The sequence below is a fragment of the Neomonachus schauinslandi genome, chromosome 2 (assembly GCF_002201575.2).
Source record: "Neomonachus schauinslandi chromosome 2, ASM220157v2, whole genome shotgun sequence".
Lineage (NCBI taxonomy): Eukaryota > Metazoa > Chordata > Mammalia > Carnivora > Phocidae > Neomonachus > Neomonachus schauinslandi.
In genome coordinates this window covers 80448407-80474323 of record NC_058404.1, presented here as the reverse complement: position 1 = coordinate 80474323, position 25917 = coordinate 80448407, and the positions used below count along the sequence as shown (strand labels likewise).

The window sequence follows — 25917 nt, the reverse complement described above, 5'->3', positions numbered from 1 at the left end:
ATTTAGTAAATAAACCCTACTTTGAACTCACAATAAAGGGTAAGATTAGCTCAAAGTTATAGTAAAAATAAATTGGCAAAAAAGTGCTCAATCTAATATTTGAATGTGACAGATCCCATGGCTTCTTTCATCTGGCATCAACTATTATAAATCAAACACAAAAAACAAAGGACATTAAATCATAAATACATAACTGATGACTTCTTAAAGAACAGACACACATGAAAAAGTCACTGAGCACATATAAGATGAAGCTCAGTATTCTTTTCTAATCAAATTAACATTCAAAATGAACTTAGGGGACACAAATTGCTATGCTTTGCTCCTGAGGAGACTGAGGGGATAGCAAGAATGTTCCCTCTTCCAACTTACTTATGAACAGTATGAGAATAAGGCTGAATTTATCCAGGTCAATATTTGGGTTAGAGAACGTGTCACAGAAGGTGGTGTAGATGATCATGAGGAGCACGCTGCTGCTGATAGCACCAAAAGGCGGTTTCTTTCTTTCAAGCCAATCCTTGATGTATCTTCGGACAATCTGAAATACAGAGATCAACAGGTTGCCTCTTTTCGAAGATGTAGAGAGTTGAGTTGGGCATCGCAAAGTGATTCTGACAGCAGAAAGACATAAAGGAAAGAGAATAATTTGGATGAAGGCCACAGTGGATTTCAAAGCTTCCCTGCCACACCACTCTTCTTCTGGGGGATTTAACATTTGTAGTTAACTTCCACTGGTGTCCATAATGAGAGTATATTTTCAACTGCATTCAAATCCATCCTTAATCATGCCAAATGCTCTTTGCTAGCTGTCACTGAGACGTGCCCATTAAGCCTCCCCAAAGTTTATCTCCTCTGCTGATCCTAATGGATGTGTGTAATTATCACAGTCCCCTTTGCCTCAATAGACAATTCCAAGTGCAACTTTGGGAATCTTAAAAATCTGACATCTTCAAGAATTTCAAGATAGTAGATAATCGAAAGTGATCCATGGAACATATTAATATTTAAAATGCAAGCAAAGCACCAGAAGTTTTTAATTAAATTATAACTCATGCTTGAAAAGCAAAAGTGCATGTGTTGTGGGAGTTTAAATAATTCAAACTCTGAATATCTAGAGTTTTTGTGAATCCAAAGACAAATGCCATTTGCATGCTTTTAGAATTCTAGAATTAACACTTAAAAATGAATAAACCTGTCCTAACTCTCCTACAAAAGGATGAGTGAATAAAGTTACACAGCAATCCTCTCTTCTTTAAAAATCAAATCAGATATTTAAAATCAGGACAGGTTGATTTTGGTGATAACTTTTGCTTGGATATAAAAGTGAACCACTCTACTTAAAACCTTACACTTTCGAAAGAAGCCGAACAAACCCTGTAATAAGGACTGTGGCTGAGACATATTAAGTTTCGAGTCACTCATTATCCTGCATAATTGAACATGAGATTTCACAACAGGCTGAATTACCATGACCCATTAGCAATAATGAGGTCAGGGAACTTCTCCTGACAAGGCTGAGGGGGTTCTGTCATCTTCTACTCTGTGGCTAAAAAGGTTTAATTCGCAATGGAGCATGCCTTCACAGATACTCAAGAACAAAGTAAACTACTCTCAAGAGAACATTTGAACAAATGGCTATTAGATCAACTTCATCCATTCTCAAGGACTCAGTAAGTGAAACTCTAGTATTAATAAAGGAAATACTGGCAGAAAGCTGACAAGTTGGTACAAAGTACAGGAATAACACCTTGAAGGCTGTGTGGGCTGGGAATGAAAGAGAAACAGTGTTTTTTATATATGTAGACAAACAGTGGTTAAATATTTAAAAAAAAAGACCTTGTAATTAAAATTACAGCTGGATTTATAAAAAAAACTTATGGTTTTTCTTTTTGTAGATGTGATCCCAAATCATAGTAATTTATTTTATTCATTTCTTTCTTTAAGATTAAAATGAACTAAGGGATAGGGATGCCTGGCTGGCTCAGTCGGTAGAGCATGGGACTCTTGATCTCAGGGTTATGGGTTCAAGCCCCACGCTGGGCACAGAGATTACTTAAGAAAACTACAGTAAGGTAGAGAAAAGTAAGAGCAGTTCTGCCACACAATGTTATTGGGCTGATGCATTAGAACACAAATTTTGGATAATAGTGCTTGAGGTACCCAGATGGCCCCATGTTCAGGTATGTCCCCGTGGGAGTAACTGCTTACTAGAAGGCTACAGAGAGACTTCATTTAAGAGGTTATTTCATAATCTATTATGTTTGGTAGCATAAAACTAGTAGTTGCCCAAATTTAAGACAACTCAACTCCTTAAGGAAATAAAATAAATGGAAGTTACACAGAGTTATTGAAATTGATGCTGTCCTCCAATCGTGTTTTAATATACAATGATTAAAGACACAAAAGTCCTTTCTCTGCAAATAGTTTATAGAATGTATGATACCAATTCCCAAAGTAGAGTGTCGTCTTCTACCACCAGTGACCCCACTGGCAAAATAAACAGATAAATATGAATGAGGTATAACTGAAAGTCAAAGCCATTTTAAAAACCAAGACAAATCTCTAATCATCAATCTACTTTATAAGCTGCAATTTGACTTAGTTGACCTAATTACCTCTTTGTTCAGTACGAAGTACTCAGAGTCTCAGAGTATAGAAGGACTCTTTCAATATGGCAGGAAACATGGACTCCTAAGTCCTGCATCCTCTTAGCCAAAATGTCTTTCTTCTAAACACATCAATGTGTTAATGCTGGATACTTAATCTTGATAAAGAAAACAACTAGAAAGTTGGAAATTGGACAGACCCAAAAGCGAAGCAATAACCCTAGGGGAAAACAGATTGTCTTTCACTGTTTTTAGTCTTGTAATGATGTTTGTCTGTGTTTTCTAAGCAAACCATTTTATAGCTTTGCCAGGCCCCATAGAGCTTTTCTATCTGCTTCTAAAATTAAATTCACAAAGCAGCTGCTTTTGCAACAGTGTAGCAAGAAAAGTGTTAAAATCTTTCATAAACTACTGGGTGAAGTCACATTGATATGCTTTAAAGATACGCTGTGGATATAAACGTCAGGAAACCTCATCTTCTCTTCATTCAGCCACTAACACTTCAATACAATCATCCTCCATTTGTCAAGAATCTATGTCATTTTAAAATTCTCCAAATTTGGGCGCCTGGGTGGCTCAGTTGGTTAAGCGACTGCCTTCGGCTCAGGTCATGATCCTGGAGTCCCGGGATCGAGTCCCGCATCGGGCTCCCTGCTCGGCGGGGAGTCTGCTTCTCCCTCTGACCCTCCTCCCTCTCATGCTCTCTGTCTCTCATTCTCTCTGTCTCAAATAAATAAATAAAATCTTTAAAAAAAAAATTCTCCAAATTTCTTTGCCTTGTAGAAACATTTAATAACCTTATAGGAAACAAGCCTTTGCTGGCGATAGCAACCCAACCTGATATAGACGCCTCAGAATTCCCTCTTCGGGGGTGGGGGGGGGACAGTCAAGATGAGGTGGGAAAAAGCATCTTGATAAGGTGGCCAGCTGTAGCTTTCTTCAGGATCTATACTAATTCATTTGCACTCATAGCTCACAGAAAGTTAGGCATTCAACATTAGATGACAAATCCTCGTTGACTTGCTGTTCCCCATGGAGTGGGAAGGAAAAACATCTTCCTCAGGAAGCTCTTTATTGTCTCACTTTCTTAATTTTGATTTTCTCTATTTTAAATTAAACACCAGGAGAGCTTAGAAGGGAAACTTAGACTTGAATCCCAGTACTTTTAATAAGCTGAGCCACATATCAATTACTGTATGACCTCCACGCTGGAAACCTGAGAAAATATGTCTTAGGTGAGGAATGTTTATATACTGAGATAACTGAGAAATGTAATATCCATCATTTTAGTTTTCTCCAATTTTTTTCTGGGGCATTTTCTTGCTTTTTTTTCCTTCTACTCTGTCTTTATATTTATAAATTGATTTTTGAGTGGGGATATGTGATGGATAATTTTTCATATTAAGTCTGAATTTTAAAGATTTATTTTTCTTCAAGGTGACTTCAGATTGTTTCTTCAAGTTTTATCTTCTATTCCACTGAATCCATATATTTTCATAAAATGTTTGCTTTTTCTTTAATAGTCTGTTGAAATGTATAGCCAGGGATACGAAATCAAATCCAATGTATATAACTCTTTTCTTTAAAAATATTTTTATTAAATACTGAGTAGATTCAAAATAATATCCAAAAAGTATAAACAGTAAAAATACATGGGATACAGTAAACACCCATCATCTACTAAAGTATTACTTAAATTGTCTGCAGATATTATCCTGCTCAGTTTATAGTTTAAAACAAAGGCACAGAGAGCCCAAACAACTGGCATAAAATGTTAAAAGGTCATTGAGGAGGGGTGGGGGTATGAGCAAGGAATATGACCTCTACCTCCTGAGGCAACAGAGCATCATGGTTAAAGGTATGGACTTTGGAGCTTCTTTCTTTGTAATCTTGGGCAAATCCTTAACTTTCCTGTGCCTCATCTGTAAAATGGATCCAGTAGTAGTCATAGGAAGATTAAGTTATTAAATAAATATAAAATGCTTTAGAACCAGGGCCTGTACATGGTGAATAATGGCTATTCTTATTTCCAAGTCCTGATTTGGTGATGTTTCTATCACACACTGTTTACCAGGATATCCCACTGCATGATGCAACAGCGCCTTTTCTCTCAGAGCACTTCAAGTGAAGCAATGAAAATAGTTCATATCGAATATAATTTTATAAATGCAAAATCTTGCTAGCATTAATAACATTATCTTCAGCTTTAGCTTAAGACTGTTTAATATGAAGAGCCAACCTCAAAAATTTACAGAAAAAATGTAGGGCTTAGCACACTGTTTTTAAAAAAATGTTTTTCAAAGGTGGTAGAAGTTCTAGTTTGTTAACATTTATTCTTAAATCTCTCAATATAATGAGTGAAATAAGTAATTATCACAAGGATTTAGATGTATCGAAGGGTTTATCAGGAAAAAAAGAAATATTACAATAACACATGTTTTGTTTCTTTCTAGAACTGGCAGATGATGCAATCTCTCAACCATCTATGGAAAGACTTACTTCACACCATCACAGCATCTTTGAGCTAGAAGATATGAGACTCATTGTTCTACAAATGAGGCAAGTGAGGGCTAGAAGTTGTGTGTATAGTCAGGCAGTGGCAGAAATCAAACTAGACCCTACATCACATTGCAGCCAGTCAATAATGAGTCCAACCAGAAAGAAGTACTGTATGGGGAAAACACAGAAAAATAAAATGAACTCTCAGAAACATAAGTAAAAAATTAAATAATGAAGCTTTATTATGACTAGAAGATTAAGGAAAATATTTTCAACTCTTCCTTCCTGGTCTTTTTCTTCTCCTTCTAGTTCCCATTGTTTATTTAAAAGGTAATGATAAAATCCCCTTTTAAAAGATATACACACAAATCTAGAGAAATATTTATTTTCATACTGTGCCACCTCTAGTTACAATCGAGAGATGAGACTACCTTGCCTGGGCTCCTTCCCCTGAAGTAGTACATATGAGTACTTCTAACAAGGTCCTCAGAGATCACATAACAAAGTTTAGGTAGGTCGACTGATTACATACGAATACAGAGAGAAAAGAGCAGAAAAGGTCCCTGGTATCATAGAGCTTATATTCTCGTTTAAGAAGATAAATAGGAAAAACAACAAACAAATCAACAAGAGGAAGATCACGACCCTGAGTAGAGGTTTAAACTGGATGATATGACACTGACTATTGGGCAGCCACTGGAGGAGGGGTAAGGAAGGTCTTTCCGAGAAGGTGAAAGGTGAGGTGTTCCAAGCAAAAGGAACAGCTGGTACAAAGTTTTTAAGGCAGGATCAAAGCTGGCATGTTTGCGAAACAGAAGCAAAGTCAGGGAGACCCAAGTGCAATGGGCAAGTGGGAGAGTATTAGGGTAAGTAAAAGAGACCTAAAAATACAAGACAGGGTGAAATAATCTTCTAAGGAAGTACAGTAGGATTTCTAGGAAGTGTTAAGTGACATTTTAAATTTGGGGTCATAAATTTGAAACAAGATGAGACCAATTAGGTGTTTCTCTCTAGTAAAGCTGGAGATCTAGGTAAAATAGCTACTGGGGGCTCCATGAGGGTAAATAGCTACTGGGGGCTCCATGAAGGTAAATTACCCATGAGGTTAAATTTGAAGTTTTTTTTCAGCCAATCTTTTTATACAGCTCACACCCTACTTTTTTTTTTTTTTTTTTTGACAGAGAGAGAGACACAGCGAGAGAGGGAACACAAGCAGGGGGAATGGGAGAGGGAGAAGCAGGCTCCCCGCCGAGCAGGGAGCCCGATGCGGGGCTCGATTCCAGGACCCTGGGACCATGACCTGAGCTGAAGGCAGACGCTTAACGACTGAGCCACCCAGGCCCGCCTCACACCCTACTTTTGAGTAAACTACTAAATATACTAATCGTCTCTGCTTCTCAGAAGATCCCAGATCAATTATAATCGCTCCTGATGAATATTATGAATCAAGTACCATGCGAGAACTGGTATTTAGTCTAGAATGGGGGAGTCAGAGCAGGTCGACTGCACACCAGAGGGTATCTTTGTACTGAGTCTTAAGGAATGAGTAGGAGTTTGCTGGCAGGAAAGGCGCAAACCTCAAGCTGAAAGGCAGGGGGCAGTGAAGGGGCGTGGCCAGGTGAGGGAGTGGTGCGCATGAGGCCTGGCACAGGAGGTGCCATTAGGAAGGGGATGGTGGGAGGTGACACTGAAGCAGCAGGGTGGGGCTAGACTGTGAAGGGCTTTGTGGGCCACACAAGGAATGGGCGGGGCGGGGGGGGGCATTTTTAAGGGGAAGAACAACATTTGATTTTTCCTAGGGCTTTCCTGAAGGCAGTGAAGACATTGGCTAGGAATGAGAAGAGGCTCACAGCAGAGAGATTGGAAGTACAGTAATTTAGACGAGAGATGACTAAGTTGTGGCATCCTCTATGGCGGTGTGGATGAGGTCGCAGATGCCAGATGTGAAGGACTTCTGCGGCAGAAACGGAGGCATTTAGTGATCACCTGGATGTAAGGGAGTGAGGATGTACAGAAAAAGAGGAGGCATGTGGTTTCTAAAGGTGGAGACACAGGGCTGTGGATTATTAATTCCTAAGACTAGAATACAGGAGGTGGGCAGGTAGATGCAAATACGTTTTCCTCTTTGAAAAAAGCCATTAAAGGACTTTGGTACTGGAAGAATTTTTTAAAACCACCTATATTACTTTTTGACTACGTGTACTATTTTATAATTTACCGTAATACTTTACTACTGGGCGAGCAATGATGAGCAATCTAACAATTCATTATTCTCTCTGGATATATATTCTTAATTACATAAATTATGTAACTATATATGTAACTAAGTGTACATATAACTATATATAAAAAATATGTATATATATCATTGAATAGTTTAGATAAAGGTATTTTTTTTTTGTCCATTATGTTTGAAGCCAAACATTTATTATCAACAGAGATATTTCCAAGATACACTAAGAAAAGAATGTGTGAGCCTTCAGTTATATGGAATTATTTTCAGAACCAAGAAAATAAGTATGGGTTTAAACTAATAGTAACCACAGCTTAAACTGTCTAGAGCGGAGAAAGGCAGGTAGGTTCTGTTATGCTTCTGTAAGACAGCATTTCCCTTACTGATCATAGAACTCACCCATTCATTCCCTCACTCACCCATTCCATACATTATTTATTGGGTGCCGATCATCTGGGTATGTAATGGTAAACAAAGCAAATATGGTTCCTGTACTCATGAAGCTTACAGTCTAATGGGGGAGACAAACAGGTCACAAGCAAGCAAAAGGTAAGTATACATTGTAGCAAAGGACAAGAAAGGAATCAAGGTGCTACAATAAAGAACAACCAGGGAAACATACTTCAGATAGGTGGTTCAAAGAAGGTATAAATTAAAGAGTCACATGAACAATGAGTTGGGGTGGGAGGTACTCTAAACAGAAAAATCAAGCAGGAATTGAGAAAAGCCAGGGAGTCAAGAGTGTAGGAAAGTGGCAAAGAGGTTAGAGAGGCAAGGGACATAATGTTTAGCCAGAACACCTGATGTGAGCAGCACTGTAGGGGAAGTATTTTTCCAAGTATCATTCCACATTTAATTAAATGGTATTCTTTAAGTACCTTTAAATCCTTCCCTCTTATCCTAAATTTAGTCCATTTTCTAAGGATAACATTAAAATTAAAAAAAAAAACAACATGGAGACATGTAGTGGATGCTGTGGTGTGCCACCTGGAATGAGGTGTTTATTCCCACATCTTCAGGGCATGTTGGTTATCCCAGAGATCCCAGCTGTGTTCCTCTTTGGGAATTGCTACTAAGACAGTAGACTCTCCCAAGGTCATACCTCTCACGGGGAGGTCAGTGCAAGAGTCTGTAAGACTCTGGTCTTCGGTGGGATGATTCTGAGGGCTCAGTGCAGCTAGCGGCCTTTGCTGGAACCACATTGTCCTGTACGTTCTCCCCATCCTACTTTTCTTACTTTCCCAAAGGTGTTCACCCCAAGGGCACTCCTTGAGGAAACTTCCTGCATAGAAACCTCTGTCTCACACTCTCTTTCCCAGAGAACCAAGCCGAAGACGGTGTGTAAATATAATATGTATATACCTGTAATATGTACATAGACATAATTTTTTTTCTATTTAATATTTCAAAGAGTTGCTTCTCATTTAGTATTTACAGGGAATTTGAAAATGATGATGATAGACACTATAAAGCACTTACCTGTGTCAGGCTCTGTGATGACAAAAACTTTATCTGCGCCCACATTTAAATTAATCTTCACAACAACTCTTTGAGATAGGTGCTATTATTATACAATTTGGTGAATTATAACCCTGGAGCTAAGGAGATCAAATGACTTGCCCAAAGTCACACAGCAAATAAAAGGTAAAACTAAGAACTAGAGTCTAGTTGCTCTTTAACTAACGTCTGTGCTCTTAACCATCCTGATATACTATTTTCCTAAGACTCACTCATTTTAGCGGTACAATTCTGTGCTCCATTCCTGTGTTTTTAAATTTGTATGTTATAATTCAATTACATGCTTATTAACTTGCTATAAGAAGTTAAATATAAGAATTTCTCCCATTAGTCTAATTCAATAAGAATGATAAAGGAAACTAAATTTTCTAAGATCTAATTTTAAGAGCTAATAGAATTAAGTGTTTATTTTATTAATGACATGATCACAAATATGATCACAGCTGTTGAAGGGGTCCACGAAGAAGCCAGCCAACTAGATGCTTGTTCCCACCAACAGTCATAATGCTGAGACTTTATCAGAAGGAACAGAATAAGGAAATGATTTCCTAGGTATTTTTAAGCTACCTACATGGCCACGAAGTACAGATAATAAATTAAAAAATCAAGAATCTGTGCAGGCATCCCTATGTAAAGCTATCTGCAAAGCAGATTGATATTAAATAAAAAAATAAAAAGGTGGGAATATCAGGTGATGGATAAAACCTGGTGTTTCACAGTCTTTTATGTTTTCTTTTAAATGTCTTTTTCTCTATCTTTTCTTTCAATTGTCCTGACATTATATCGGAATTCACAATTTGACTCACAAAAGAAAAAAAAAAAAGAGCAGATGAAATTGGAGACCTTACCTGTCCAATAATGAGAGGAACCACAACAGTCATAAAAAGCTGAGAAAAAATAGATGTAAAAGGCACAGAAGAGGACGAGCCAAGCTGCAAAGCAAGAAGGTAAGAGGAGTTAGAATTACTCTGAGTCAGTTATCAAATATTGCTGTTAATTAAATGATACAATACGTGAATTCTCTCACAGGCACCAAAAATTTGGTAGCTATATACAAAGAGCAAGTGAAGTTACTTCTTTTCTAAATTTAGCACCACACAGACTAAGGTACTTTACCATTTAATTTTTATGGGAAACTACCATTGAGGAAAAATGATAACTATGGCTTTGCAATTAACTTACATTGCTTATTATTAACTACATTTCTGCTAGTAAAGTTATTTATTCTGTGTTCATACTGTTCATAATCATATGGCATGATATTTCACCTATACTCATAGTTTGTGTGCTTTTCTCTTTGTCCTGTCTGCAGATCCCTAAAACAAACAAGGGTGTCTCATCATTGTCTTCTCAAGATCATATTTTCCTTTATGCAAATGAAATAGTTTCTAGCTTTTCTACTCCATCACAACAAAGGCAATGAATCTCATATACCTTTAAAATTTATTCATACACAAAATCTAGGAAATGGGAATTCCTGAAACATCATTATTTTTCAACCTAAAATGTCAATATATCTCTTCTAAATGTGTATGTTTTGACACTGCTCATAAGTCCTATTTTTTCCTCCCTCCTCATTTTTTGGTTTGTTTTCACTAACAATTGCAATCTCAGCTTCATAAAGATTCTACTGCTGGGAGACAGGTAGTGTTTGCCTATAAACACAGCCCTATACTCAAGTTAGTCTCAACCACCAAGAATTGCAGGCTTCCTATTAACTTGTTAATGGCTTTCAAAACCTCCTTCTGGTTTTCAAACCTCTCTGGACAAACGATAGCCTGCTCCAGAGATGTTTATCTCTTTTAGGAGTCCCTTTTGCAGTCAGGTTCTTCCAAGTCATCAATAATGATCTCCCTGGAACTTGAAACTTACTTGCACCCTTCCCCTACAGACCAAACCTCAATTTTCATATTTACCTAAGTTTAATAAACTTGGAAATACCTTTTGGAAGACAATTTTTGTGAAAGACTTGAAGGTAGTGGTGAGGGAGGGCACTGTATGTTAAGTAAAACAAATGAAATCTTTAGATAAATGAAGTCAATAGTTCAGAATGAAATGATGTGGGATCAGTGTTTTCACTGATTTCCAATTCCTGCATGAGCCAGCTTACCAAAATCTTTTCTACACCCTGATGTATTTTATAAAGTTCTGCTCCCACCCTCAGCCCCATCCACAGCCCCTCAGTGCATCTACATGCACTCAAGATGCCAAGAATGTATGTCCTCCCCATCAGTGCCTTGCATTCACTTCATACTAGCTTTAGCACTGACCACTGGCTGTGAGTTTAACTTGTAAAAATTGTAGCCTCCAACTTTTTGCTCCATAACCAATATAAACTAAAGAAATGAAGAAGACAAACAGAAAAAGCGAAACTATGAACAGAAATGTGAACACATAGGATTCCTGGTGTGTTAAATGCTACATGGTTGTTAGATGTTTCTTTTTATGCAAAGCCTAAGTATTAAAAGCTAATAATCACACCCTATTTTAGAACAACAATGTCTTTGAAGTGTAAGGCATTTAACAAATACATGTTTCTTTCCACAAATAGTAACCCTAAGGATGCTCCTGAGGTAAGAACTAAAAATTTAAAAATGTATATTTTACAGAGAAATTGAGGCACAAATGAATAGACAAATAAAATTTAAAGAACAGAGTTTTCAAATTCAAAAACATTCAGCTCAATGCTCAATCCATAAGGTTCACAATGTTTTGGAGAGAGGCAATAGGATTCCGGGTGATAACCTTCAAGTAAAAGCTGTCAATTCCTGCCTGGAATCTCATGGGTAATCTCACATATTTCTGTCCTCCTCACCCCCCTCCTTTTTAAAGATTTTATTTATTTGACAGAGAGAGAGACCGAGAGAGAGAGCACAAGCAGGGGGGCAGAGGGGCCACCCAGGTGCCCCTCTGTTTCCCTTTCTATCTCAACTCTACTGTTATTTAATGTGTCTTTAAGATGTTTTAATGAATAGCCGTATCAAGCTATACTCCCTCTGTAAGCCCAATGCCTAACCTAATACCTGGCAGAGAGAATAAGTTTGCAGATAATAAGGCTGTGCACAAGGAACAAATGAAGTAATTTGTAAATATACTGAGCTAAAATGTGCCAAACTCTTATTCAAAATCGTATCCCTATTTTTTTCTAAAGTTACAAAAATACAAAACTGAAGTATATTTTAAAAACCTCTTAGGGGGTGCCTGGGTGGCTCAGTTGGTTAAGCATCTGCCTTTGGCTCAGGTCATGATCCCAGGGTCCTGGGATAGAGTCCCACATCAGGCTCCCTGCTCAGTGGGGAGTCTGCTTTTCCCTCTCCCTCTGCCCCCCTGCTTGTGCTCTCTCTCTCCCTCTCAAATAAATAAATGAAATCTTTTTTAAAAATCCTCTTACATTCAGGTGGTGTTATACAGTCACTTGGTATTATTTTTTCACTGCTTGTTTATCACTAGCAACACAATTAATTCTAATATGCACCTAAAAACAAAAGGCATCTAAACGTGATGAGAACCACGTAAAGGATATGTGTGTGTGTGTGCACGCCCGTGTGTGTAAGAAGCAGAGTGAGGGTGGCTATGCATGTTCTCTGCCCTCAGTTCTCCTCCATAGCCCTTCCCTAGCTCCTTAAAGCTGCTCTGGAGGGGAAGACCTAAAACTGAATAGAATCCTAACCCTGGAAGAGATTTGGAGTTCTATTCCCTCTTTTTAAAGATGTGAAAACTGAGGTCCAGGGAGAAATGACTTGTAATTAACACCTCTAATATTTGCATTATGATGTGAAATTGGCTTTGCTTCTCAAACATATTTAGGCAACTCTTTAGCCAAATCTACTCTGTGATAATAGTTCTCTTACACTGGAAGGCTTGGTTGTTTAACCAAAAAGTATTGTTGGAGAGCAATAACCCCAGAGATCAAATAGAAAAGTTAAAACATCATTTATTAAGTTAATTTGGGAGCTATTTTTAATCCCAAGTCTATCTAAAAGATTGCATTTGGGGATAAGAGAAGTAAAGGAAAATTCATGTCAACTTGGGTTTTAAAATTTTTATCTATTTTAACTTCTCCATCCATCACACAATAGACCATTTGCGTGTTCAATGTTTTTTTTTAAATTTTTTATTTAAATTCAATTTAGTTAACATACAGTGTATTATTAGTTTCAGGGGCAGAATTTGGTGATTCCTCAGTTGCATATAACACCCAGCACTCATTACATCAAGTGCTCTCCTTAATGCCCATCACCCAATTACCCCAGCTCCCCCCAGCAACCCTCACTTTGTTCCCTAGAGTTAAGAGTCTCTGATGGTTTGTCTCCCTCTCTGTTTTTATCTTATTTTACTGCGTGTTCAATGTTTAGAAGGCTTGTGTTCCTAGAAGTGATCTCCAAAGTTCCTTTGTTCTCTAAAACGCCTATGATCTCTGGTCCACTTGATTACGAACACGGGTTAGAGGAGCCCCCCCGTTTTGTCAGATCAGAGGCCAGAGCAAACTGGCCAGGGATATAATTAACAGGGTACATGACACCAGACTAGGTATGTGATGATGCTGGGGAGGAAATCCCATAGGATGACTGCCTTAGAAGTGGCTCTGAAAGGAAGGAAATCTCAGTTCTGAGGTCTAATTTGGCATAAGTCCTTTCTTTTCAATCGACAACCAGACCTGTCGCTGTGGTCAGTGCGAAGATGCAGAGATACCCTTGGGGAAGTATCTGACGCTATGAAGTACACCTTGGCATCCAGAATAAAGAAGAGCGAGCATCTGGCATAGGGTGACATATGAGAACATGACCAGAAAAGTACCAAACCTGATCATTTTGTATGCAGAGTTAATTTTAACTAAAGCAGAAGGAAATATGCTGCCTGGGATATTTGGTTCTTCACATTTTAATGAAGAACCTGTCAGGGTTTCTATTGTAAAGATCAATGTGTTTATAAGAAGCATCAATAATTTGTACCTTTGGATAGAGTTGCAGGTTTGGGATAAATATGTATTAATCCAGGGCTCTGGGCTTCATTGAGCTATCCTGGCAGATTTAAAGGGGACAGTCTCATACCGCCAAACCCGTATTTTAAGATACACTGTGTTAAATGAACAATCAGGTCACTGGCTAATTTCTTTTAGGAATATGATACTTTAAAGCACAGAACTCACAATTAGATCTGTTTGTTTAATATCATGCTGAGAAGAAAAGTTTCAGTGAAAATTAAGTATGTGGAGACTTAGGACCTTTGTGTTTAATCATTCAAATAGTTACTGGTGCCTCTTGTGAGCCAGGAGCATGTTTTAGGCACTGGGAATCCAACAGTGAACAAACACAACACAAAACCCCTCCTCTCGAGGAGTTGCTTTTTAAAAGTTGAGGTGTGGGGGCGCCTGGGTGGCTCAGTCAGTTAAGTGTCCGACTCTTGATTTCGGCTCAGGTCATGATCTCAGGGTCATGGGACTGACCCGTGTCAGGCTCTGTGCTGAGCATGGAGCCTGCTTGGGTTCTCTCTCTCCCTCTGCCCCTCTTCCCCCTGCTCAAGCTCTCTCTCTCTCTCTCAAAACAATTTTTTTAAACATTAAAAAAAAAGTTGAGGTGTGCATTTCCATCCACCACCAAGTGCATATGTGTTCCTTTCCATAGAACGCCTTCCACCAACTTATACCTGGAAAAGTTCTAGTCTTTGTCTAAGAGTTAGTTCAATGATCACTTTAGAAATTCTTTCCAAACCCTCCTCCTGAAATTCAGACTTGGCTTCTATTGTGGCTCTGCATTTCTACCGTTCCTCTCAGAATCCTTGGTTGCTCTTGTGTACAAATCTGCCTCTCAGTAAACTATATGTTTCAGAAGGTCAGGAACAGGGTCTTATTCATGTTTATATTCCCAGTGCCCAGCAGACTGACTGCATTTTACATCTAGAGCAGTGGTTCTCAAACTTCAGCACACCAGAAACATCTGCAGGGCTTCTTAAAACACAGATTGCTCGGCCCCACCTTCAGAGAAGGATCGGGAGGATGTTGAGAATTTGCTTTTTTTTTTTTTTTTTAAGGTTTTTAAAATTTATTTGACAGAGAGAGACAGTGAGAGCAGGAACACAAGCAGGGGTAGTGGGAGAGGGAGAAGCAAGCTCCCCGCGGAGCAGGGAGCCCAATGCGGGGCTCGATCCCAGGACCCTGGGATCATGACCTGAGCCGAAGGCAGATGCTTAACGACTGAGCCACCCAGGCGCCCCGAGAATTTGCATTTCTAATATGACTCCATTGACGCTGCTGAGCTAGGGTTCATCCTTTGAGAATCACTCATCTAGTACGTTGTAGGTATTCAACAACAACTGTGAGTTCAATTAATGAATGTCTACAATGCATAGGTAGAAAAAGAGGCCTGACAAAGTTTTCTTTTCTTTCTATCCTTCCAACTTACAAGTAAGTTACAAAGCCCTACTTAATTTACAGACCCTAGGAAAGGATCAGTTGCCTGGCCTCCCAACCATCTCCTGTAATTACAATAATGACAACTTTTATTGTGTATTCTCTATGTGCCAGACACTGCTCTAAATGCTTAATGTGTGTCAAATAATTTAATCCTCGCAGCAACTCCTTCAGGTAGGTCTTACTAGTACCCGTATTTTCATATATGGCAACAGCGGCACAGAACAGTTGGACAAGGTCACTAGCTAGAGAGTGACAGAGCCAGGATCTAAACCTGGAAGAGTCACTTCACAGCCCTCATATTTAATTTTTACACTCTATTGCATATTAATTACAAAGGTACAGAGCAGTGAAATGGAAAAGGGGGCAGAATGGAAGCCAAAGCTGGGCTCCCCCTTTCTTGCCTATGTGAGAGCAAGAGAGGGAGCGAGAGAGAGAGAGAGAGAGAGAGAGAGAGAGAGAGAGAGAGAGAGTGTGTGTGTGTGTGTGTGTGTGTGTGTGTGGTGCCTGCATGGAGATGGGAGATGGGGAACTGGAAGGCAGGCAGAAGCAAGAAGAGGAGGAGAAAGAAAAAGGAGGGGTAGGGAGAAACTTGTTAAGTAGTAGTTGATGCAGCCTTTCTCAACTGGGGTTCCAGATTTGAGCCACAGAATAGAAGCAGAATTGACCATTAGCAATCCATTCAGTTTAGAAACTGTTTGATTTGGAAAGAATCTGGGGGTCCAGCAGGTAAAATATTATAGGGTCAACCAAGACTCAGAAAGACAAATAAGTTACAATTCTTGATGGAGATGCTGACTGTCTGTAAAATCATAGTTATCAACCGACACTTAGAAAACAGATGGTGTGTTTTAAATCACTTCTGTAAGTGAGCTGACCTGTAAATTGTCATTAATGTACCAGGTCTTCACTTGCTCTGCTGTATAATCAGCCTTTTTATCTCCTACCAGGGAAATCCATTAGCCACAGGCGTCTCTACTGTTCGTGTCTCTTCTCAGCTATTAAAACATTATTGTATTAAATAATTCACCCTTGGTGATTGGTCTTTGCTTTCATTAGCGCCACATTCAGGAAAAATATAAGAACAGATATTTACAGTTTATACTGTAGAGTGATGAATGGTAAATCTCTTCTGTGAGAAAATCAGGAAGAAGCTGCTTCAGATACAGAGCAGGATTTGTTCACTTCCTGCCCAATTTCCACCCTCCGCCGTGGCCCGCAGAGCCCAGCCCCAGGGAGGGGAAAAAAGGAGGGGGCTTGCTTACTATTGGCTCAAACTTTCTTGTACCCCTACACAGACACACTCACAAACACCTGTCTGTTTCCTGTCACAAAGACAAGCATTCAGACAGAATAAGGGAAAGTGTCCCCAGGCCCGGATTCCCCAAATCCTTCTAGATTTCCATCTTTCCCTAGAAACTACAGTTCAGCTTTTCTTTCATTCCTGCTGCCCCTTCTCTCACAGGGAAACATGCAAACTACACTGATTACTTACACAAAATCAATGACTTAAATGTACACCAGCTGACAGGCTCAATGTAAAAATGACTACGATTTTTATCAAAATTAAAATATGATTGTTAAACACCCATATCGATTCAGCCACATGTATAAAACTAAAATTGGGTTACTGTATGGAAGGTATATACTTAGTAGAGGAAATGAGCCTTTTTACATCTAGATGCATGGTATTTTTCTTTCTTTGAGAGGTAACGAACAAAATAGACTTTTAATAATTTTTTAAAGATAAAAATTATGTAAAACATTTCCTTTTGTGATATGCTAATTTAAAACACAAGATTACCTTCCAGTAACTGATGGAAACTATGTGCAATTGTAAATTCTGGTTACTCAGACCACACAGGATATTTAGTGAAATGTGCCCAAATGATCTATAAATTGGCTTATCATAACCCAAAAAGAAAAGCTGTGAGGAGATGGGCTTCCAGGACATGGAGGGCTGGATAGAGAGATGCTCAGAGGCATCTAGGAACAAACTTTGCTCCTAATTCCCTGACCACAGAATTTGGTCCTGTCAATCTGTTTGGTTAGGGAACCAAAGAGCCTACTGTTGCCAAACAGTCCCTTAAGTGGAGCAAACATTTAAGTTCCCCGAGAAGAGTGCTCTAAGCCTGGGGACCAAAGGACAAGAGCGGCATAAGGAAGGGGTGTCCTTTTCACTCTGGCCAGACCCTACCTGCTCAGGGAGCACCAGGAGCAGCCGGTGGTGCTGGGAGGGAACCAAGGAGCAAAGTAAAAGCCTGGCTTTCATCCAGCGTCATTGCCCCTTCAGTTAAGTCTGAGAAGTCCCAGACCAGCAGTGGCGTTGGCCTCTCTGGGTCAGGGGTCCTGAAAAGGGAGAAGGGGTTTATCAGTGTCACCTCTGGAGCATTTGAAAGTGGCTTACGAGGTGCTTCCCCTCACCCACTATGGTGCAGTAAGATCTAGAGGGAGTCCGGGCATGACCATTTATAAAAGACTCCACACATTATTTTGCTTTACAAAATTCTCTCGGTGTGAGAACCATTTCTGAGTGATTTCTCATACAAAGTGAGGATAATATGTCTAAAGGGAGTCATGGGATTACCTATAAAGTACATATTATAGCTACTTGATAAAAATTATTCTACCTCTCCTCCCACTTCCCCCTCTCCTCCCTGAAAAACAAGGTTTCTTATACAGTATGGTGGGAATTCAAGCCTATTGAATTTAAGAACCGCTGAAATGGAAAGTAACAGAAGAGACAGTCACATCAGCCCAAAGATAAGCTACTCTCAGGTTGAAGAGGAGGAGATTTGTCTTCACTGGCTTTAGGAATGCTCTTGGGCACACGGTGGAGAGACTGGTTCAGTGTGAAGCAACTGGGGCAGTCAAATGGCTAGTTTCTCTTTAAGTGCTTTCTGTTTTCCACTTTGTACATCACACACGTGCGTGACCATCAATTATGCAACTATCATTGGGAACATATTATAAAAAATAATCAGAGTATTGTACATGGCACTAATGGCTGTATTCATTGTTTCTGTTTATATTGATGGGATTAAAAGTGCAATAATTTTCTATCACAGATGGCCAATTACTAGGGAAACTAATGATGATTGTAGCCTCGAAAGCTGCCACTGAGCTCTTTCCCCCACCCTGGCTCTCTCTCTAACATGAACTCTTGAACCATGTAGTCTGAACTGTGTAGGTTAGCAGTGAATTTTTTCCTCTAAATTTCTCCTGTGTTCTTTGTTCTTGTTTACCCAAGTAAGCCTTAAGTTTCTTCAAGACGAGAATTACGCCTTTTTCTTTTTTGTCTTCCCTATGTTACCTACAATATCCATGGTCAAGAAATTATAATTGAGTGCTGGTCATCTGTCTTAAAATAAACTGTGTCTCCTAAGAGGCATGCTTTGGAAAGGAATATTCAAGGGGACACAGAGCCTGACTGAAAGTCCCTTGTGTTCTTTACTAGTTGCACAGCCTCCAGTGAGTTATTAAACCTCTTTGAGTCTAAGTTTTCTCATACAAAGTAAGGATAATATGTCTAAAGGGAGTCACGGGATTACCTATAAAGTACATATTATAGCTACTTGATAAAAATTATTCTACCTCTCCTCCTGCTTTCCCCCTCCTCCCTGAAAAACAAGGTTTCTTATACAGTATGGTGGGAATTCAAGCCTATTGAATTTAAGAACCACTGAAATGGAAAGTAACAGAAGAGACAGTCACATCAATGGAACATAGAGTTAGTTCAGAAACAGCCTGGTGTGCGTGCATGTGAGTGTACATCCGTGCTTGTGTGTGTGTATATATATGTCTAATTATTATAATGCCTTATAAATACCTTCTTGAAGATAGGCTGGGTTCCTAAGAAGTCAAGTCATAACCAATCAAGTGACAGAATAGCAGAGCTAGTGCTGCTCTCACTTAAGGGGTGCTTACATGTTCCTGAATGGGTAAGTGTGGAGCTAAATGTTTATCAAATATCCTAAGGTATTGATGTGATCATCCCCATATATGCAGATGGTCTGATCTATGACCCTGAGGACATGACTTTCAGCAGTGGTCAAAGTTTGGACTCTGCATGTTTCTAGAGGCCTTGATGTTCAATGACCTTTATGGCTAGGGTGGAAGCGAGGCCTTGATCTGTCATTTTGATAGCACAAGCTCAGTGTTACTGACCTTACCCTGCCAAACATAAGCTTATTTAAATATATTGGTGGTCTACAGATTATGAAATTTGATACCATGAACATAGTCTCTAATACACGGTTTCTTTAGCTCACAATTGCATTGAATTAGACGGACCTATTCTATGCTATGAACACTGTTATCTCCGCCCTTTGTCTTAACTCTCAGAGGAAGTAAGTTCACACTGTTTCCTTTCATTCTCCAGAGTAAGGAGGATGGGGCTGGTTAGATGCTGTGGGGTAGTAGCTCAGGAGGCTTCAGGGGAGCAGGAGTCCATAGAAGCAGGAGCTTCACATTGCCCGATGGACCTTCCCAGTGTGGTTGACTCAGATTTCAAACCCCACGGGCTGACCTCACTGCCTAAGTGTTGAACTCAGCGCTCTGGCCTCTTCATCTTAACTACCACTCTCCATTCCAGTTCCAGCTCTAAAATCTCTCTCCCTCAGTGCTCTCTACCATTGGCTGTTGCATAAAGACTATAATAATGGCTGGGCAACAACCATATCAAAGGAAAGGCATGGCAAGTTTTGAAGTGATGTCAGACATAACAGAATCAGAACCATGCAAATGAAAAACTCTGAAGTAAGCAGGAGATCCTCTAGAAACATCAGAAGTTTCCTTCTAACTTTCTCTTTTTCCTCAAATTAAGTTTCCTTTCAGTACAAAATTCTCTGTAAACCACCCCCCACTTCTTCTTTTAAATGAAATGTTCTCTATTTTAGTAATCTCCTTTGAAATATTTTGATACTTGTGATACTTATAATTTCTGGCTTAGATTTTAATTATCTATGAATGTATTCTATTTTCTCTAATAAACCATAAATTCTCTGAGAGAAGGATCAATGTCAGATTGATCTTTGTAATATTCACAGTGCACAGTAGGCATTCAAACACTGAATAAAAGAAGGGAAGTTTTCCTTAATATTATTGAAAAAAAAAACATAAATTCTTTCTCATAGCAAATACAAGGTAAGATTTTATGCAGCAGGCTGAGACCCTAACCTTCTAACCATTCATTTATCATCTGAACCACTCTAATCATTCACTACTCACCCACCTTTCTATTCCGCTCCTTCCAACAAATATTTATTGAGTATTTGACACTGGAAATAAGGTAATGAATAAGGCATGCCTGGTTCCTGGCCTGGCAGAACTTCAAATCTAGTGGATGCTTACCACTTGTAACACTGCTTTGTAAGGAAAATTAATATGGAATTCCAAGTAATGAATGTATAAGTGCAGTTTTTAAAGCTGGGCAAGGCTTTATTTATCCATATGAGAGAACTCCATGGACTGGTGCATATCTCCTGATAACATAAAGACAATAATTTCCACCCCTGACAATATCAGTAGTATATTATCAAGAAAATCAAGGTAGTATATGTAAAAGCATTTTGAATCTTAGGAACAAATGGTGATATTTCAGGAAAAGTTTTACTGTTCTCACAGTCAGCCACAGTCAACACTGGATTTATTTACATATAGATTATAAGATTATAGACTATAAGTGATTGTAGAATCTTAAAGGTTAAGTTTTAAGGCTCAGCCCACCATTAAGAGCTGGGCTAGTTGGACTGTTGCTGCATCTCAGATAAGCATTTCTACAGAATCTTGACATCCTTCTTGGAATTACTTTCTATTTTCCTTTCTAAAGTGTCAAATGTAAATAATTAGCACTTGCATGGTTCTTTATAGCTTACAGCATGCTTTCACATAAACTAACTCATTTCATCTTATAATAATCCTCATTTTATAGAGGAAAAAACTGAAGCTGAGAAGGATTAAGGAAAATCCACTGTTACGCAACAATTTGGCTGCAGGCTGAACCGAAATGTTATGCCTTCTCCGCATACCATGCTACCTCTCTACACACAGACTGTGAGGGAAAGTGAAGACAGTGCCTTCAAAATGGCTTTATAATAAAGGAACAAATGCCCAAAGGTAGAGCAAGTAACAAGGAAATACCAATCTTAAAAGTAGTCCTAACCCAACTCTTTGGGCAGATGCATTCGTTCATCTGTCCATCTGAAATGTGAGACAGTAAGAAATATAATATATCCGGTCTTAATCCTGGCATAGAACTTCCAAAACTCTGTAACTTCCTGAGTCACAGGGGTGATAGGAGTATCTTTTACTATAATATTTGGGTTTTGTCCCCAGTTCCTGGCACAGAGGATTTGGAGAGTTCCTGCATTGGGGAATGTATCCACATGCAGGTGGTTAGTATACCCTAAACTCCATGGGGACATAAGATCCTGCATTTGGGACCCTTCTAGACCTTGCCCTATGTACCTCTGCATGTGGCATTCTGTATTCTTTTAATTTTTTTTAAAGATTTTTATTTATTTATTTGAGAAAGAGAGAGAGAGATAACAAACATGAGCCAGGGGGAGGAGCCGAGGAGGGAGCCCGATGCACAGCTCGATCCTGGGACTCCAGGTATTCTTTATAATATCATTTATAATAAACTGGTAATAGGAAGTAAATGTTTCCCTGGGTTCTCTGAGCCATAATAGCAAATTATCGAACCTGGGGAGAGAGGTCATGGGATCCCCTGAGTTGAAGCCAAGTCAGACAGAAGTGTGAGTATCCTAGAAACCCACTACTTGCCATTAGTGCCGGAGGTGGGGGGCAGTCTTGTGGGACTGAGCCCTTTACCTGTGGGGTCTGTGCTAACTCCGTGCAATGTCAAAACTGCAGGACACCCACTTGGTATCCACAGAAAACAAGAATTGCTTGGTAGTGGAAACCGCACATATTTGGTGTCAGAAGTGCTGTGAGTACAGAAACATTTTCCTTTACCAACCATCCATTCAAAAAATGTTTTTGAGTGGCTTCCATGGATTGGCACTATTTTTGGCATTGGGGTTACAACAGTGCCCAAAACAGATAGTCTCTGCTCTTCTGTGATGCTTATGTTCTAGTTGGGAAGACAGAGAATAAACAGACTAACAAATGATGAAGATGTCATGCGATAATAAACGCTAAAGGGAACAATTAAGGATGGTAGGTGGGGAGAGATTGGTGGAGAGAGTATATATTGTTCCACATGAAGTAGTTAGGAAAGGATTCTCTCCTAAAATGACATTTGATTGGAGGCCAGAGATGAAAGTGAAGGAGAGAGCCATGTGGATATCTGAGGGGAAAATCCAGCTTGAGCCAATGCCAAATGTAAAGACTCAGGATGGTTCTTGGTGCTGTTTGAGCATCTTACTGTCTGCCCATTCCATGCACTCTCCCACAGAACTATTTCATATCTTTGCATCTTTCAACAAATCTCCAAAACCTTCTTGCCTTTTTTTGTCCTCCACCCCTAACTTCACTTGCCATTTCACTGGAAAAATACAAACAATCATTAGAGTCTCCTATAGTTACATGAACCAATTTACTTCCATCTTTGCCCTTATACCATGGTTTCCCTCCTATTATGATGGATGAACTATCTGTACTTAGGAGGCCACACTCTCCCTTTGTGCACTAGAGCTCACCTTCTTTCTCCTACTGAAGGACATGGGTTGACAAATTTTCCCTGCTTTTTTCTGTATGAATTGTTTCTTCTCTAACTGAATTAATCTATCAATACAAATATCCTAATAATTTTCCCAACTTAAAAACAGATCCTACATTAACTTTTTTGCTCTCCCATTTTCTGCATCCTTTATACAGAATGCCTCCAAAGAGTGAGTGATTATCACTGTCCTTAACTCTTTTTCATTCATTCTTGAACTGACTTTAGGTATTTACCTCCACAACTCTGCTGAAATAGCTCTTGTTAGGGTTCTCAGTGACCTCCATCTTGTTAACCCAGTGGTTGATTCTCAGACTTCATTTTATTTGAAGTAGTTGACCACTCTCCCCTTTCTGAAACGCGTTCTCTAATAGCTTCTAGCACACCAAAACCTTTGCTGACTTCTCAGTATTAGGATGTCCCAGAAGACAGTCCACTGATATCTTTCCTTCTCTATTCTCTCTTGGTAATCTCATTCTATCTAACTTCAAATCCATTTCTATGCTGACCTCTCCCAAACGTGTATCTCTTATCCAGACCTCTCCCCTGAATTCCAGACTCATATAGTCAACTGCTTACTTGACTTCTCTACTTGGATGTCTCAAAGACATCTTTATCCAAATATGTGCAATACTGAGCTCCTTATGAGTTCCTTTAACCTGCTCAACCCTACAGTCTTCTCTATTTTAGTAAATGGTAACTCCATCCTTCCAGTTGCACAGACTTCATCATCCTTGACTCTTCTGTTCCCTCATAATCTTTCTTCAATCTTTCAGTTCTTTCAAGTTCTACTTCCAACTACTTCCCACCAGATTTACTTAACCACCTTGGTCCAAGCTAAACCATCTCTTGCCAGGATGCTGCACTAGCTTTCGAATTGCTCTTCCCGTCTCCACCATTATCTCCTAACAATCTATTCTCAACCCAGCATCTAGAATCATCCTTTGGAAAGATATGGCAGATCATGCCATTCTCTTATCAAAACTCTCCTAATGGTTTCCTGTCTTTCTCAAATTAAAATTCAAAGCCCTTAACAAAGGACTTCAAGGTCCTACATCATTTGGCTCCTACTATGACTCTGGCTTCATCTCCATCTACTCTCCTCCTTGCTCACTGCATTCTAGCCACACTGGCCTGCTCGCTATTCCTTAAGGACACCATGTACACTCTCAGGACTTTGCCACTTGCGGTTCCTTCCACCTGGAACACTCTACCATCAGAAGGCATCAGAAGGCTCCCTTATCTCCTCTAGGCCTTTGCTCAAATATCATTTTCTCAGTGAGTCCCACCCTTAACTGCCCTATTTAAAACGGCAATTTTCCCAACCCATTCTGGCACTTCTTATTCCTCTCCTCACTTTATTTTTCTCTTTAGTATGTATCACTCATCTTATACATTATATTTTCACTTATTTGTTGGCTGTTTCTTTCTACTAGTATATAACCTCCACAAGAGCAAAGATGTATCTTTTTGCTCACTGCTATAGCCTTGGAAGAAAGTGCCTAGCATATAGGAAGAACTCAATACTTATTATTAAATGAGTGATGAATAAGTTTAAATAACTTTTTTGAGTAATTTTGCTATAAAACAGAGGACAGAAATGGATAGCAGGTGGGATAAGGTGAGATTTAATTTTTAAGATATGTAATATTATGGAATACTTATATGTTAATAGAAATGATCCAGCAGAGATAGAAAATTTGATAATATAGGAGAAAGAGGGAAATCTGTGTGAATCATATTGTTAAGTAGGCAATAAGAGATAACACAACAGGAAGGACTGGCCTTAGATGAGGGCAAATACAGTTTATCTATAGAAACAGGAGAAAAGACAAAGAATATAGATGCAGGTAGGTGGGATCTTATAAAATTTCTCTGATCGCTTCTAATTTCCTCATGGGCTAATTTTCTTTCTGCATCAGATGAGATGAAAAAAGAGAAGAGGCATCAGTGATTTGAGAAGCAAGGAGAAGGTATGAAATGATTCTCTAGAGAGTAGGAATAAGGATTACTTAGGGGAAGACAGTAGGATCACCAGGCGCAAGTTAGTTGTCATGAATTTCAGATGAGACCAGTGAGCATGCAAGTGCGTGTTCCAGCCATGTTCAGGTACACATGCAGGAAGGTACAGAGATGGATTTAAGCAGGCCTGGCACTTAGCCATGCAAATATGAAGCAGTAAGAGATAAGTAAGGTGGTTGACGGCATACACGATACAGTAATTATAAGGATGGACCATGAGATCTGGGCTAGGTAAGATGGGATGTGAGGGTAAGGGAGTGAGGGTAGGGTAGCTTAGAGGCTTTGTTAAGGTGGTAAGATAAATAAACTGACCATTCTGGCAAGTTTGAAGAATTTTTAATTGGGGGAATAGGTCACAAATATAGGGCTGTCAGTAAGAGAAGACAGTTGAAAAGGGGAGTATGGAAGGATGCTGTTACTGGCAATAATAAAGTCAAGGGTGTGTGCGACTATAGGGGTGACTGGCTGAGATGAAGTGGAAGGCATTCTTACTGGAGAAGAGGTGAAGAATTTAGAGACCAGGGTATTAGGAGGATCAATTATGTGAATATTAAAAAACACCAAGAATTAATCTAAGAATACAATTAAAAAGAAGTCAGTGGGAAGGTGCTAACGTTTTTTTTGGACGCAGAGGGTGACCTGGGGTTCTACCGATAATTGCAGCAAGAAGTGGTAGCAGGTGATATAGGCATACTGGCATAACCTTCAAAGGAATGAGAATATTTTATGAAGAAGGCACGGGAAATGATCTGGAATTGGTAATGAGGTGAGGGAGAGACACCTTACCCCATTTCAAGGCTCAGTGATATGAAAGACGCCTGCAGCAGAAACATGAATCAGAGGACAGGTTTCAGTTGGAGCAAGATGGTGAAGGGGGACATTCTGAGGAGAGTCAAGAATACAGAGAACTGAGATTCCATCAGTAAAAATGGCCTTTACTAGCTGC

The 25917-nt window shown here is 39.3% G+C and overlaps 1 protein-coding gene and 1 non-coding gene across 4 annotated transcripts in view; one reads left to right on the top strand and one right to left on the bottom strand.

The window, feature by feature from the left end:
• The window catches only part of SLC10A7 (solute carrier family 10 member 7), a 252547-nt gene that overhangs the window by 35202 nt on the left and 191428 nt on the right, over positions 1–25917 (bottom strand). For all 3 annotated transcript variants that reach the window (XM_021679306.2, XM_044912605.1, XM_044912604.1), the window contains 2 exons: positions 9705–9788; positions 373–538 (listed from right to left, as the gene is read on the bottom strand). In XM_021679306.2, coding sequence (XP_021534981.1) covers positions 373–538; positions 9705–9788 — 250 coding nt within the window. The remainder of the gene's footprint in view (positions 1–372; positions 539–9704; positions 9789–25917) is intronic.
• On the top strand, positions 1971–2043 carry TRNAK-CUU. The gene has a single exon. It is a non-coding gene; the product is annotated as a tRNA-Lys (tRNA).